A 16,736-nucleotide genomic window follows, 5' to 3' on the forward strand; every position below is an offset into this window, starting at 1 on the left:
CAGCTGAAATGAAGGTCACCTTCTGTCCCAAAGTTGATTTACTTAGCATCAGTTCGGCGTTTCGAGCTCACACGGAGGTCATTAGCTACGTCCATGTGGAGCGTCAGAAGCAAGAGCGGCGCCAGCGATCTTGCCAGCTTCAAAGGCACTGCTCCTGATTTAATTCGTTGGTTGGTGAGAACGGTACAACCAGTTTTGTTTATTAATGATTTTTAAAGTAATTTTAAACATGTTCTAAAAATACATTTATTCATATATACAGGCTGAGCTTTTAAACTATAAATCAAATTGCCATCCTAATAATAAGAATTCATTTAGGCTTGTTATTTTTATAAGTGATTGGCTTTCAAGCATATAATAATTATGGGAAATTTTTAATTTAATATTTATATGTATATGCATATTATAGAAAGTGAATTAAAAAAATGGCACATGGTCTACTAGGAAAAAATTTTTTTTTCTTTGGGGTTGTTTTGCAGGAAATGTATAAATTAGTAGATTACATTAAATCTTGGATTATCATAATATCAGTGAAGATACTCCTACATTTATAGATGTAAAAACATTATTAGTAGACTGTTTACTTTAAAGAAATGCAAACAAATAGAACAAGGTTTATTTTAAATTTATCTAAGCCAAATAAATGAATAAACTGAAAATGAAACTTAAAAATGTTTGATTCTTTAAATTACAGGAGCCACAAATGTCCTTAGAAAACAGAATGGAGCCTGGTGTCCTTCTGCCCATAATAGGTGGTATTGTAAAAAATACATGATGACCAGTTTTCTTCAAGTATTTCCCAAATGCCATAAAGAAATAGGTAAATATTTAAAGATTTTCTATTTTTTTCCAGAGTTCAGCTTCATAACAAGTGATGTGTATTCTTATTCCAAACAAGGCATGCTAGCAGACGAAGAACAACTTGAGCATTCCATACTCTCTTAGAACAACCGAATCCAAAACTTTCACTACTCAAATGTGTGGGTCCGCAGCCGACTAAAAGACCAGGAACTTACACTCAGCATGCCACTTATGTCCAGTCAGTAGCCACCCCCTTTAGCATTGACATGTGGTCCTCCTAAGGAAGGGTGGAGGTTCCTGCAACTACAGAGCATATATGTTGTTTTCGCAGTAAGAAACATTTTTAGTATCCTATTTTCATTATAAACTATGTTTCATATATTTAATGTTAAAATTGAGTCAACTTCACATAATAATTATGTGTTTTAAAAGACTAATGGAAATTTAGCTGCAATTATAGCCTAAATGTGGAAACCTGTCTTTTTGCAGATAAGCAGGTCTCTTTATTTGGAGCATCTGGAGACTAAATTATTGCTTGATTTTTGTCAAGTGAAAAAAATACAAACATATTGATACTTAATTTTTTAAATCTTACAACACCATGCAAATTGTGTTTTATTACCACCAATAAAACCAGAAACACTTTAAATAGCTAAACACTCATAATATAAACTCATAACAACTTCTTGATTTGCACACATTTGTATTTAACTGTGTCAAGATGATATATTTTACAATTGTAAATGCTCCATTTGAGGGTTTTTATAGTCGCCAACTTTGAGCTGGAATGATTTTACCCATTCATTCTTTCACAGTACTGGCTTTCTTTTTCTCTTATTCTGATAAATGTTTCTTTATCTCTTTGTATTCTGTTTTTTTTGTTTTTTTTTTTAATGTATACAATTCAAAAGGGAAGGAAAGGACACATTATTGAAACCAAATAAAAACAAATATAGACTGTGATTTATTTTGACATGAATGAAATAGAGAATAAATGCACAGGTCAGATCATTACTGCTTTTTTAACCTGAATCAAGTAAACAATGCTCCAGACAATGGTTTGCAGTACACATGCATGCATTCGATGTATATTTTACTTTAGCGTATTATATTTTGAAGCCAGAGAAATAACATAATAATTTATGTAAAGGAATCTGAATATAAAATAATATTTTATAATCAACATTTTAAACAACTGTAGTTCACTTAAAATGTCCATATTAAATATGAATAGAATTTTACAATGAATCTCAATTTCTCTATGCACAAAGTAAGTACTGTAGCAACTTTTTATTTGCTGTAGCTTAATTCTGTGTACATGATTTATTTTTTACAAGTCATGAAGTTTCAAAAAACCTATGGAGAAGGAAAGTTATTATTAATCAAGATCTTTCAGAGAGCAATGTTTTATTATTATACTTAATGGTCAACCCAGTCCCTAAGTTCATTTACATTTAAATAATTAAGTATTATGATTCACATGATTTAAAAATAAAATTGTAGCATATTGCCTACAAATTGTAGGCCTATAATTGTAGACTGCAGCTATATTCATTGTAGGTATATGCTATAATTTATTGTATTCTACATGGCAGATTTAAAATATTTCATTTAATGTTACATTTTTAAACATAAGTAACAAAATTATTATGTATTTTAATTGTGAAAAATTGAGTACCTGTAGTTTAAGTGCTTGAAATTAAACTTTTGATTGCTGAGGTAGCCATATCAAAAGACATCATGTTGAAAAAATATATTGCCAGCAGCATGATACAGTTATTAGCAAAACAACCAGATAAAGACTAGGCTGCCCCATCTGTGAAATTCTTTCTTTCAGAAAGCCCCAGGTAACCTAGATGACTGATGGCTCTGAGTAATTCCACTCCACCCTGCCCGCATCCTAATTCCCTTTCTTGTTCTTTTGTTTTAAATTCACCAATAAAGAGTGGACCCACGATACACTAGACACTCCCACACTTGGACCCTAATACAGACAGAATCCTGTGCATTTGCTTGCTCTCTCTCTTTCTACCTGTGACCTCACTGTGTGGTCCTCCAAGACATGAGAGGAATAAATTGTGTTCATCAACGTTCCTTGATGGTTTCTTACTAAAGTGCACCCTGTGATCATAAGACTCGCAAGGGCTGGTCCAGCCACAACATTGGCCCTGGTGAAGAAAATGTCTGTCACGGCTCTGACAGGTAAAAGGTGCCCAGGTAAGTGCCTTGGGCATTCCTAACTGATCCTGGAACCAACACAAGAGAACCTATCTCTAAATTGTGTGATGTTAGACATTATTACTCTGATTGCAGATAGTTTGATAATGATTCATTTTTTTAAATTTAAAAAAGTCCTTTGCTTTTGTTTTGCAGTACCATTATGAAATAAGGTTACAATTAACCTCATTATAACTTATAAATTGTTTGAGATTACTACATAAATAATGTATTCATATCAATATTAAGTTATTCTACCATTTTGAAGTCTGATATAAAACCAAATCTTTATTTGAACCAATGATTCATTTGGATTTTTAGGAAGATTGTATAAACAATTTCATCATCATTTTTATGATATCCCCCCCCCCATTTAATATATTGAAATACATGAAGTATCTGAAAATACTATAGTTTTAGAAGAGAGAACAAATTAGATATATCTTCTCTCCATATCTATTACTTTTAGGGCATTTACAGTGTTGCAGAGATGAAAACAAAGAGAAGTAGAAGTTCAGTTTTTCTGTCTTGCTAGGTATAAAGTTAAAGTTGTAAATTCTAATTTATAAAATTATGATAAATAGACATAGCCATTGATATATTTTACCATGTCTTATGTTTACTGAATTTTCAATATTGTTATATCATCTATAAAATGAGGGTAGTGCTAAAGATTCCTAGATTATGACATAGTTATTATAAAATTAAAATTGTACAATATGATAAAACAGAAAATGCTCTGAAATTAAACACACCATGCTAAAATGTTATTAATACTAAAAATCACATCAGGTCATTTGGAAGAATTTTATAAAATATCATATTTAAGCCCTGGTCAGTTTTGCTCAGTGGTTGGAGCCACAGCCTGCAGACCAATGAGTCACGAGTTCGATTTTGGTCATGGGCACGTACCTTGGTTGAGGTTTGTCTCTGGCCCTGGTCAGGTCATGCAGGAGGCAACCAGTCAGTGTGGCTCTATCACACTGATGTTTCTCTTTGTCACTGTCTCTCTCCCTCCATCCCTCCCCCTCTATCTAATGATAAATAGAAATATATCCTCGGGTGAGGATTTTTAAAAAATCATATTTAACTTATTAAAGTTTACACAGATGACCTAATAATATCCCCATTTATAAGAGAGGGTATATATGCCTTCTAACTTGAATGATAGGGTTAATCAGGCCACTAGTCCTAAAAAGCTGCAATTTCCAAAAGCAGAAATTAAAATGTGTTGTAGCAATGATGTTTTGTAAGGAATATATATGTTTTATAATGAAAATATATATGAAGAACACTATAACATGGAAAGTTTATAAACTGTTGTTAAATTCAAGGATAGATAGATAGTTTCATGGACTTCAATACCATTTCTATGTAATGTTTTCAATGTAATCAATTAAAGTAGGTTTGAAATTAAAAAGTAACCAGAACACTAACACCAAAGAATTCTGCCAAAATTAAAACTATAATTACTATAGGAAAATATACCATTTCATTAATGGTATGATCCAACTACATGTAAACACATTTGTTCTACTAAAAAGAATTGAGAAATAACCTGCTGTACATTGAGTACTGATTATGTTTCCAGAACTCTACAAATTAGCCAAGTCTCAAACGACCTGAAAATTAAGTGCTTCTATTAAGTGTTTCTTATTTTTCTAATGAAACTGCTGAGGCTCAATTTCGTCCACTAATCAAGACCAAAGACCTTGTAAACAGATGAACCAAAACTTTATACCCAAAGATGTCTTTAGGGGCCACTTACTTTCTATCTTTCCCATGACTGCTCAAGTTTGCTCATTTCTCTGTATTATTACTCCTTATTTGTAACAAGATACTGCTAATTGCTAGCTTTTCTTTTATATGGCTGAAGATCCTCCTTCTCCAAACAGGGATACATATCACGTACAAACAGAAGAGATATGAAAATTCCCAAGGTTATGACGGACAATTTGAATAGTTCCTTTTGCTGTTTTTCATCTTGATTTATAATATAGCCATAGCTGTGATTCTTTAAGTTTATGTAAAATTGATGTTCATCGTACCTTAGGATGGAAAACTCAGCAATAATAGGAGTAGTGAAAGAGATTCAATGAAGATACTAACAGTGATTCATTTGTGGTCATTTATTAGATAGGTAAATGTTACTTTGTATAAAATTTGAAGATATTGCATTTAAACCTATTTAAAATCAAATATAGTTAGTTTACTTCAGATTATTGAATGAGAAAAAGTGATTAAATATAAATTTTAAAAATCTGCAAACTGAAAATATTTTTCACTTCTCAGCTTTTCTTAGAAAGCATTCTTATTATATTCTTAAAAAAAAAAGTCCTGGATGTGAAAATGGAGGTGGACTGAATGGTAGCTACACAGACAATCTTCCAGGACCAAACGAGAATTACAACTAATTCCCAGAAAAAAGCGACAGAAAAGCAGCAACACAGGACCATATAACCAGGGACACTGGTAGGATCTGCAGAGGTACGAGAGGTTGGTGGGCTGGAAGCCCACGGACAGCAGCAGTCTTAGCTGTGAGGAGCGCCCTTGGGGAATAAAGACCAAGTCCTCTCCACAGCTCAGAGAGCGGAAACAGAGTACTAAAATAGCCACAGCCACTCAACTGGGGGCTTTAGCAGAGGGAGGGCATATTAGGCTGGAACTCTATGGGGACATCCCAGATTTGGAGGGCACTCAGAAATTTTTCTGAGTTGTGGCCACTAAGGACAATGGCCAGTGTGCTCCTTCTGTGAGCTGTGGAGAAAAGCAGCAGCCCCCCACTCGGATTTTCAGACTTTCCCAGGTGAGGCAAAGAAATACAAATTGAGGCTCATTAACAGCCAGCATCTGTCCCACCCTCTGGAAATCCTCTTAGGCAGAACACCAGGGCTACATTCCAAGACACTGAGTAACTGAGACTACTAGCCTCCAGGAAAAAGCTAGAGGATAACTGACTATTTTCTGGGCTTGCAAATCTACCCAGGAAAGTAAGATGTGACAGTGGTGTTTAACATGGGCCTGCCCATGGCCATCCAAACCCGGTGGAGGGAGCCACAAACAACAGAACACCAACACCCACAGGAAAAATTTGGCAGGCTCCAAAACCCACTGAGATAGCCAAAATGGAGAAACAAAGAAACAAATCCCAAATAAAGAACAAGAGAACTCTATCAAAGATGAGATCAATAAAATACAGCTAGGCAAATTATCAGAGGTAGAGTTCAGAACCATGATCTTAAGGAAGCTCAACCTCATGAGTAAGGGCATCAGCACCATGAGTAAAGATATAGAAACATTGAAAACCAACCATGTGGAAATTAAGAATGACATAGCAGAATTTAAGAACACATTGTAAGGTTTAACCAGCAGAGTAGAGGAAGCTGAGGACCGGATCAGTGAATTAGAAAACAGGGTAGAAAAAAATCAACCAATAAGAAAACCAAAAGGAAAAAACAATGAAAAAACAGAAAGATAGCTTAGGAGAACTGTGGGACAACTGCAAATGTAATAACATTCGCATGATAGGAAAGCCCAAAGAGGAAGAAAACTTTCCTAATTTGGTGAAGGAAGAAGGCATTCAAGTTCAAGAAGCACAGAGAGCCCCAAATAAGAAGAACTGAAACAGGCCCACATCAAGACACATAGTAATTAAAATGCCAAAAACTAAAGACAAAGAGAGAATCCTAAAGGCAGCAAGAGATAAGCAACAGGTTACCTACAAAGGAAACCCCATAAGGCTCTCAGCTGACTTCTCAACAGAAACACTACAGGCGAGAAGGGAGTGGCATGAAGTAATCAATGTTAAAAAATAAGGATCTGAATCCAAGACTACTCTACCCAGAAAGGCTATCATTCAAAATAGAAGGTAAAATAAAGAGCTAACCATCAAAAAAAAAAAAAAAGTCTAAGGGAATATATTAACACCAAACCAGCACTGCAAGATATGCTAAAAGGACTGTTGTAATTAGTAGAAGAAATAGGAAGAAAAATAGAACCACACTAAACAAAAATGACAATAAATAAGTACATATCAATTATCACCTTAAATGTGAATGGTTTGAATGCTCTGATAAAAAGACACAGAGTAGCTCACTGGATAAGAAAGCATGACTCTCATTAATGTTTACAAGAGACCCATCTCACCACAAAAGACTCACATAGGTTGAAAGTGAAGGGATAGAAAAAATCTTCCAAGCAAACGGAAAAGAAAAAAAATCTGGGGTAGCCATTCTCATATCTAATAAAGTAGATTTCAATATAAAGACCATAACTAGAGACAAAGAAGGCCACTACATAATATTGAAAGGATGTATACAACAGGAAGATAAAATCTTGGTAAACATATATGCATCCAATATAGGAGCACCAACATATATTAAAAATCTTACGGACCACTTCAAAGAAAAAATTAACAGCAATACAATCATAGCAGGGCATTTTAACACCCTGCTGACATCACTGAATTGATCATCTAGACAAAAATTAACAAGGAAACACAGACTCTAAATGAAGCATTAGATCAAATGGATTTCATAGATATCTACAGAGAATTACACCCCCAAAAGCAGAATTTACATTCTTCTCAAGTGCACAAGGGACATTATCAAAGGTAGACCACATGTTAGGGCACAAACTAAGTCTCTACAAGCTCAAGAAGACTGATATCATATCAAGAATCTCAGATCGCAATGGCATGAAACTAGAACTCAATTGCGACAAGAACATGCAAAACATCTGAAAACATGGAGGCTAAGTAGCATGATATTGAACAATGAATGGGTTACCATTGTGATCAAGGAATAAATTTAAAACTTTCTGGAATTGAATGAAAATTAACACACAACACAAAATATGGGATGCAGCAAAAGCAGTTCTGAGAGGGATGTTGATAGTACTAAAGGCCTACCTCAAGAAACAAGAAAAATTTCTAATAGACTATCTAACCTCACAACTTAAAGAACTAAAAAGCAAACAAAAAGAAAACCCGAGGGCAAGAAGAAAGAAGGAAATAGTAAAGATCAGAGCAGATAAATGACATGGAGACCAAAAAAAAAAAAAAAAAATCAAAGGATCAATAAAACAAAAAGCTGGTTCTTGAAAAAGATAAACAACATTGATGGACCCTTAGCTAAACTCACAAAGAAACACAGAGAGGAAACCTAAATACATGAAATCAGAAATGAAAGAGGAGAAATAATAACTGACACCATAAAAATACAAAGGATTGTTAACAAATATTATGAACAATAATATGGCAACAAATTTGAGAATCTAAGTGAAATGGAAAAATTGGCAAAAACATACTCTCCCAAAACTTAACAGGGAAGAGATAGAAAACTTGAACAGACCAATAACAAAAAAAGAAATTGAAGATGTAATTAAGACTCTCCCAGCAAACAAAAGCTCAGGCCCGGATGGCTTCACCAGGGAATTTTACCGAACATTCAAAGAAGAATACCCATTCTCCTCAAACTATTCCAAAAAATTTAAGAAGAAGGAAGACTTCCAAACTCGTTTTATGAGGCCTGCCTTATTATAATTCCAAAACCAGAAAAAGACACTACAAAGAAAGAAAACTACAGACCAATATCCCTGATGAACATAGATGCCAAAATCCTGAACAAAATACTAGCAAATCGAATACAGCAATACATCAAAAAAATTATTCACCTTGACCAAGTGGGATTCATCTCAGGGATGCAACACTGGTACAATATTTGTAAATCAATAAATGTGATACACCACATAAACAAAATGAAAGATAAAAATCATATGATCATATCAATAGACACTGAAAAAGCATTCAACAGAATCCAGCACCCATTTCTGATAAAAACGCTCAGCAGTCTGGGAATAGAGGGATCATATCTCGAAATAATAAAGGACTTATATAAACGACTTACAGCCAACATCATACTCAATGGGCATAAAATAAAAGCATTTCCCTTAAGAACAGGAACAAGGCAAGGATGCCCACTTTCACCACTCGTATTTAACATAGAACTGGAAGACTTAGCCACAGCAATCAGACTGGAAGAAAAAATAAAAGGGATCCAAATGGGAAAGGAGGAAATGAAACTGTCATTATTCGCAGATGAAATGATACTATATGTAGAAAACACCAAAGACTCCTTCAAAAATTTACTAGACTTAACAAATGAATTTGGCAAAGTAGCAGGATACAAAATTAATGCCAAGAAATCGATGTCATTCTTATACACCAATGATGAACTCACAGAAAGAGAAACTAATAAAACAATCCGATTTACCATTGCGGCAAAGAAATTAAGATACCTAGGAATAAACTTAACCAAAGAAGTAAAGGACCTATTCTCATAAAACTACAGGTCATTGAAAAAAGAAATAGAGGAAGATATAGAAAATGGAAGCACATACCCTGTTCATGGATTGGAAGAATTAATATCATTAAAATGTCCACACTACCCAAAGCAATCTATAGACTTAATGCAATCCCCATCAAAATACCAACAACATACTTCACAGAACTAGAACAAATACTTCAAAAGTTCATATAAAACCAAAAAAGACCTCAAATAGCCACAGCAATTTTGAAAAAGAAGAACAAAGTAGGAGAGATCACATTACCAGATTTCAGGTTATAATACAAAGCTACTGTAATCAAAACAGCCTGGTACTGGCACAAGAAATGGCATATGGTCCAGTGGAACAGAACAGAGTACCCAGAAATGGACCCAAGGCAATATGCTCAATTAATATTTGACAAAGGTGGCAGGAGCATACAGTGGAGCACAGACCGCCTCTTTAATAAATGGTGTTGAGAAAATTTGACAGCTACATGCAAAAAAATGAAACTAGAGCATCAACTTACACCATACACAAGAATAAACTCAAAATGGATAAAAGACTCAAATGTGACTCATGAATATATAAAAATCTTAGAAGCAACCATAGGCAACAAAATTTCAGACATCATACGCAGCAGAATTTTCACTGATACATCACCTAAGGCAATAGAAAAAAAGGAGAAAATGAACACATGGGACGACATCAAACTCAAAAGCTTCTGCACAGCAAAAGATACAATAATCAAAATGGAAAGGCAGCCCACATTATGGGAAAGCATAATTGCCAATGATATATCAGATAAGGGGTTAATTTCCAAAATATATAGAGTACTCATACAACTCAACAATAGAAAGACAAAGAACCCAATTAAACAATGGGCAGAAGAACTAAATAGACACCTTTCCAAACAGAACATACAAATGGCTAAGAGCATATGAAGAAATGCTCATCATCACTAATCATCAGAGAGATGCAAATTAAAACAACAATAAGGTATCACCTTACACCTTTCACAATGGCCACCTTCAACAAATCATCACACAGCAAGTGCTGGTGAGGGTGTGGAGAAAAGGGGACTAGTACACTGCTGGTGGGAATGCAGACTGGTGCAGCCGCTATGGAAAACAATATGGTGTTACCTCAAAATATTAAAAATTGAACTGCCATTGGACCCAGTGATCCCACTTCTAGAAATATACCCTAAGAAGCCTGAAACACTAATCAGAAAGAATACATGTACCCCCATGTTCATAGCAGCACTATTTACAATAGCTAAGATCTGGAAACAGCCCAAATGTCCATCAGTAGACAAATGGATAAAAAAGCTGTGGTACATATACACAATGGAGTACTAGGCAGCTGTAAGAAAGAAAGGTCTCTTATCCTTTGAGATGACATGGAGGGACATGGGAAATATTATCCTAAGTGAAACAAGCCAAACAGAGAAAGACAAGTATCATGTGATCTCACTTACTTGTGGAATATAATGAACTATAACAGTCTGAGGTATAGGGTAGACCCAGATATGAGGAAGAAGGATACAGACTGACCATCCCCAGAAGAGGAGGTGTGTGTGTGTGGGGGAGATAAATCACAGAACTTATATGAATGTATGCATGCACAATGGATGTGGACAACAAAGGTGGGGAAAGGGTGGGGAGGGATGGGAAGGGGAGAATCAGTGGGAGAAAAAGGAGAAACATCTTTAACAAAAATAAATTAATTGAAAAGAAATCCTCACTTGTGTTTTTGTTTTTTATAAATTTTAGAAAAAGAGGATGGGAGAGAGAAGAACATAGGTGTGAGAGAGAACCATTAATTGGTTGCCTCCTGTACATGTCCCAAGTGATGGTTAACTTTTTGCTGCAGGAGGTGACCCCCCAGCCTACTGAGCCACCCTGCCAGGGTTTATGATATATTTTTAAACATAATTGTAGAAATATTTCATTAATTTATAAATAAATGAATTTCATTAAAATATAATTGCATCTGAAAGTTCTAATTTCAGAGGTAATAATGCACCAATAAGGGAATGTCATATAGTAACTTAATAGAAATAGAATGTAAAATTCATGTCAATGTTTACATACTGACTGAATCTCTCACTCCCTCAATTATGAACCACAGCATTAATCATGCTGGTGAGCTTGGTGACTTTCCTTAGTTTCCAATTTTTAAGATAGGAAGGAAAAGGAAAAAAAAGCATTAGACTAACATTCAGTGTCAGTGTTATACTATATATATATATATATATATATATATGTGTGTGTGTGTGTGTGTGTGTGTGTGTGTGTGTATGAGATACTGTGGCAAAGGGTAAATTTTTCTTTTTTGTTGCAGCTGAGTAGTATTCCATTTTGTAAATATAATACAGCTTTTTTTATTAACTCATCGACTGATGGACACTTGGGCTTTTTCCAAATATTGGCTATTGTAAAAAATGCTGCAATGAACATAGAGGTGGATGTATTCTTTCAAATTTGTGATTCAGGTTTCTCTGGATAAATTTTACCCTTGTGAGAGCATAGATGAACCTGGAAAACATCATGCTAAGTAAAATAAGCCAGTCAGAGAAAGACAAGTTCTATATGATTTCACTCATATGTGGAATTTAATGAACAACTACTAAGCAAAACAGAGACAGACTCATAGATATAGATGGAGAGCAGGCTGAAAGTCTGGTGGGAGGAGAGGGATGTAAAAACTGAGAGAACTCATGGGCACAGACAACACTGTGGCGATCGCAGGAGGGGTGTATGGAGCTATGAGAGGACATAGAGGTAATAAATGGTGATGGAAAACATAAAATAAATTTAAAAATTAAATTAAAAAATAAAGTCAGAAATTAGCTTTGTTAGAAAAAAAAAGATACTACAGATTGATGACTTACAAAATGCATATCTGTACCTTCATATCGGTGTCATTTGAAAAATATTATCTTTTAACTAATAAAAACAGAGCAAATAATATGTGAGTGTGTGTGTGTGTTTCTTTGAGGTTTGTTCATTTGTGTATTTATTTGAGAGAGGTTGATTATTTTACCACTTTTAAAGTCCATGATGTAAAGTTCACAAAACATCTTAAGAAATCTATAAATAAGTGAATGTACTTGAAAAAGTATAAAATTGATTTTGTTTTATTTATTTATTTAATTTAAAAAATTTTATTGAGCCCTGGCCGGTTTGGCTCAGCGGTTGGAGCGCCGGCCTGCGGTACAGAGAGACCCAGGTTCGGTTCCCACTGGGGACGCGTACCTCGGTTGCAGTTTGTCCCCGGCCCTGGTTGGTCGTGTGGGTGGCAGCCACTCGATGTGTCCCTTCACATCGATGTTTCTCTCTCTCTCTCTTCCTCTCTCTCCCTCCCGCTCTATCTGAACAAAAAAATGGAAAACTGTCCTCGGGTGAGGATAAAAAAAAAAAATTTATTGATTTTTTTAGAGAGTGGAAAAGAGAGAGAGAAACACTGACATGAGAGAGAAACATTGATGCCGCCTCCTTCACACCCCAAACTATGGATCAAGCCTGCAACTAGGCATGCGTCCTGACTGGAATCAAACTGGGACCTCTCAGTCCATCAGAGGATGCTCAATTCACTGAGCCACACCAGCTGGACAAAATTGATTTCATTTTAACAACTTGGTTAAAATGCAACCTAATATATATATATATATATATATATATATATATATATATATATATATCATGTAATATATATGTCAGATTAAAGACATATTAAACAGCAAAACTGGTTATTTTATGGGGAAATAAATTAAATTAATTGTTAGTGATTTAAAATACAATGGCTTTAATTTCTGTAATTTTAGGACCTGACATAGTCCCATATATATAGCAGGTGCTCAATAAATATTTATTGAAAGAAAGCATAACTGATTAATAGAATATAAGTAGCTCTTTAAAATAAAAACTTTAATCAATATATCTCCCTCCTTTTCTATCAAAGTGATTTGTCTATACAATTAAAATTTAAATATTATCATTGAAATTTTGTTATTATGGCCCCGCCAGTGTGGTTCAGTGGTTGAGCGTTGACCCCATGCACCAAGAGGTCACTGGTTCAATTCTCAATCAAGGCACATGCACAGGTTGTGGGTCTAATCCCCAGCGGGGGGCATGCAGAAGGCGGCCAATGTTCTCTCTCATCAATGTTTCTATCTCTCTCTCCCTGTCTCTTCCTCTCTCTAAAATCAATAAAAAAAATTTTTTAAAAAAGAAATTTTGTTATTGTAGATTAATTATATTTCATTTGAATTAATGTTTGTAAAAATCTTCAAAAAATGATAAATAAAAAAAGTAGAATTTTAGATATATTTCATTTTATATAATATCATACAATATTATTTACCTTTTTCTTCATCTTTATTATTTTCTTCCCATTTTTATGTAAATTGCTCTGAGAACAATCTTCAAACTCTTCTCACTTGTAGATTTAGCTCAAATACAATTTGTTTAGTAATCATAAAACAAACCAAGGTATGTTTAAGAAATTCTTACTGCTACTATCATCAAACTTTAGCTATAAATATTGAACATTGTATAATGTAGTTGACATTATTAAAATTAGTAATGATCAAATATGTATTTTTTGGAACAAGAGAAAAATGCTATGATAACTGTGAAGTGAAAGCTAACAGCTCAATTTAATATTGAGAATTAATGAAAACTTCAAGAAAAACAGTTTAATTGAACAATCTTCACAGGTGAAGAAACATAGGTCTAAACTTGCCCTTGGTACAATTTTAATTGCATATATGTTAATGTGAAGCGTCCATGATTTCAAGATAAGTTGATAAGTTTAACACATATTAGTATAAGTATCATGACAAAAAACACATATTAGTAAAAAAAGACAGACTTAAATAAGACAAATTCTCTCTGAACATTGCTTTTGCAAAAATCAAGTTTAAAATGTGTTTTTTTGCACTGGACTCTTTTTATTTCTTCATCGTCTACTAACCACTTATTGACTACTCAGGAATGCTTTTTAACATTTCTGAACCATATGTAATTTTATTTTCCCTTAAAGATTACTTCCATTTATTTAAGTTTACTGTCTTTGAGGCAAAAATACATTAAAAAGCTGATGTCAGAAATTACTCATGGAACCAATATGAATTTGTCATCCCAGATAACTCTAGAACATTTGGTTTTAGAACATTCTGTTAGAATAAGTGGATCCACTCAGCAAATTACTTTTGGACAATATCTTGAATATTTACTTATATATGGTTTATAATGATTTTATATGATTTATAATGACCCATGGATTATGTCAATTTTAGAACAAATTTAAAAGTGGGTATTTTAATCTGGCTGCAGAGAAATAACAACTGGTAACATTAAACTAGAATCTTAAAAAAACAAAAGCTACCTCTGCATCCTTGAACATCTTATTTCTTTGTTTTCATTTGAAAGGCAAGGCAAAAAATATATATCTCATGTTCACATTTTAAATTTGTGCAATGTTGTAGAACTCCATATACTTTAAGCTATATTCTGCAATATGTTCATAATAGTCATAAGTGACACTAAAAAAATGAAAATGTAGCATTTGCCTCATATTCTATTCCAATCTCCCTAATTGATAGCAATTTAGGTGACTTGCTTCTTACTATTAAGTAAAATTGAATCTTAATTTTTCTACCCCTTAAAAAACACTTTAAAGGTCTATTTAATGTGTTTTCCAGGCCATAACAAAGAAGCATACTGTACCTCTTATGCTGCTGGTTGTTGCAGATGTGGTTGGGCTGGTTGTTATGGCTACAGTGGTAGTGACTGTTGCAGTGGTAAGGGAGGGGATGATAGTAGAGGGAAGCAAAGTGTTGGGAACATCTGGTGAGTGGAAAAAAACAAAATATAAAACAAAATCATATCATGCAAACAAAAAAGAAATACAAATGATTCAAATTATAAATACATATATCTTATTTGGGTTTAACTTTAATAAGCTGAAACAGATTATCAGGTACAAAGTTGACTGTACCTCATAGTTCTTGTCATTTTTTGTTCACTTTCTTTTCATGTCCCGCACAAAGTAATAACTTGGAGCAATGTTTGAGAACAAACAGACAGTTCACAGTATTTTGAGTGAAATTTAAAATGACAAGAATTCATTTGTTTACTGAATCATTTAAAAAGTTTGACATGCAGTTGCAAAATACAGATAGGTAAAATGAAAAATGACATGCTTTGTCAAAGAAGTAAAGAAAGAAACAACACAAGAAATAAACACAAATAATACCACCATATAAGGTTTAAAAAATGTTAACGATGGATGAGCATATGCATGTTAAATGCTTTTTGATATTGTCATTGAAGAAAACTTAATGATAGGAAACAGAATGAGAACAATTTTTAGAAATAAAAAAGAAGCCAATTGTTATTAATATTATTTTGCTTTTTCTTTTCTCACAAATGATGTTAATGAACAGCTTAGTGTCTTGTAGTTCTTACCCTGATTAGATGGTAACGCCTTAATTTTGCAGTACCTAGAAGTCTTTAACAAGTATTGAGTCAACTAGCGTGAATTCCAATATTCTGAAAGGTTTATGATTTATTTTATTTGGCATACACAGGAGAAGTTATTAACATATACTTGAACTATAACATTCAACCCCTAATCCATAATTAGTAAAAGTTGCCAAAGTTAATAGTAGATCCAAATACAAAGAACATAATAAACAGAAAGAATAGCTCAGAGCTGAACAGCAAAAATCTTCGTTCCTGTCACTCAAAAGGAGCTGAACATTTGAAGAGCACCAGTGTCAAGCTGTGAAAACCTCAATAACATCTTCAGAGAGTTAAATCTTGTCTCAAGTGGATAGGCATATAATTTACACAGTAAGGAAATTAGAAACAGTTCACAAATTACCTGTAATTACTGTGCCGGGTTTGATTTTACATGTTTGCCACACAGTCCCAGTGATCTGTTTGACAGATTATTTTGCTATTAAAAGGCTTCCTGTCAGTCTTTCAGTTAAAGTTTTTGAGTCACACCAAAATTTTTCTAGTTCTTTACTTCTGATAAGTAGTCCCACTGTATCCTCAGACTCTAACCTGCTGAATTCTCTACACTGGAAACACAGCAAACAACATGAGATCACTCTCTTATCTTGGGTATTGATGTTTACATATGTTTTTCAACAGGGAAAGTGCTTCCTGGCTGGTCAAATTAAGAAAATAACCTTCTGAAACTCAGTGTTACTACCTTAATCACTAGGGAAAATGAGTATTGCCTGGAGTGTGATTACCATGATCATAAAGTAGAACTGACTTTAACAATATAAATGAATAAATACTATGTATATGAGCACAAACACTTGTTTACTAATTTTTATAGTACCTTATTTATTTTTTTAGTACTTTTTTTAA

General features: G+C 33.8%; 1 protein-coding gene across 1 annotated transcript in view; it reads right to left on the reverse strand.

Moving 5' to 3' along the window:
- The window catches only part of CADM2 (cell adhesion molecule 2), a gene marked incomplete at its 5' end in the record, with an annotated part of 301,193 nt that overhangs the window by 67,564 nt on the left and 216,893 nt on the right, over positions 1-16,736 (reverse strand). Inside the window, one exon of the mRNA XM_036242525.1 lies at positions 15,078-15,197. Coding sequence (XP_036098418.1) covers positions 15,078-15,197 — 120 coding nt within the window. The remainder of the gene's footprint in view (positions 1-15,077; positions 15,198-16,736) is intronic.

This window comes from Molossus molossus, unplaced genomic scaffold (assembly GCF_014108415.1).
Source record: "Molossus molossus isolate mMolMol1 unplaced genomic scaffold, mMolMol1.p scaffold_m16_p_5, whole genome shotgun sequence".
NCBI lineage: Eukaryota > Metazoa > Chordata > Mammalia > Chiroptera > Molossidae > Molossus > Molossus molossus.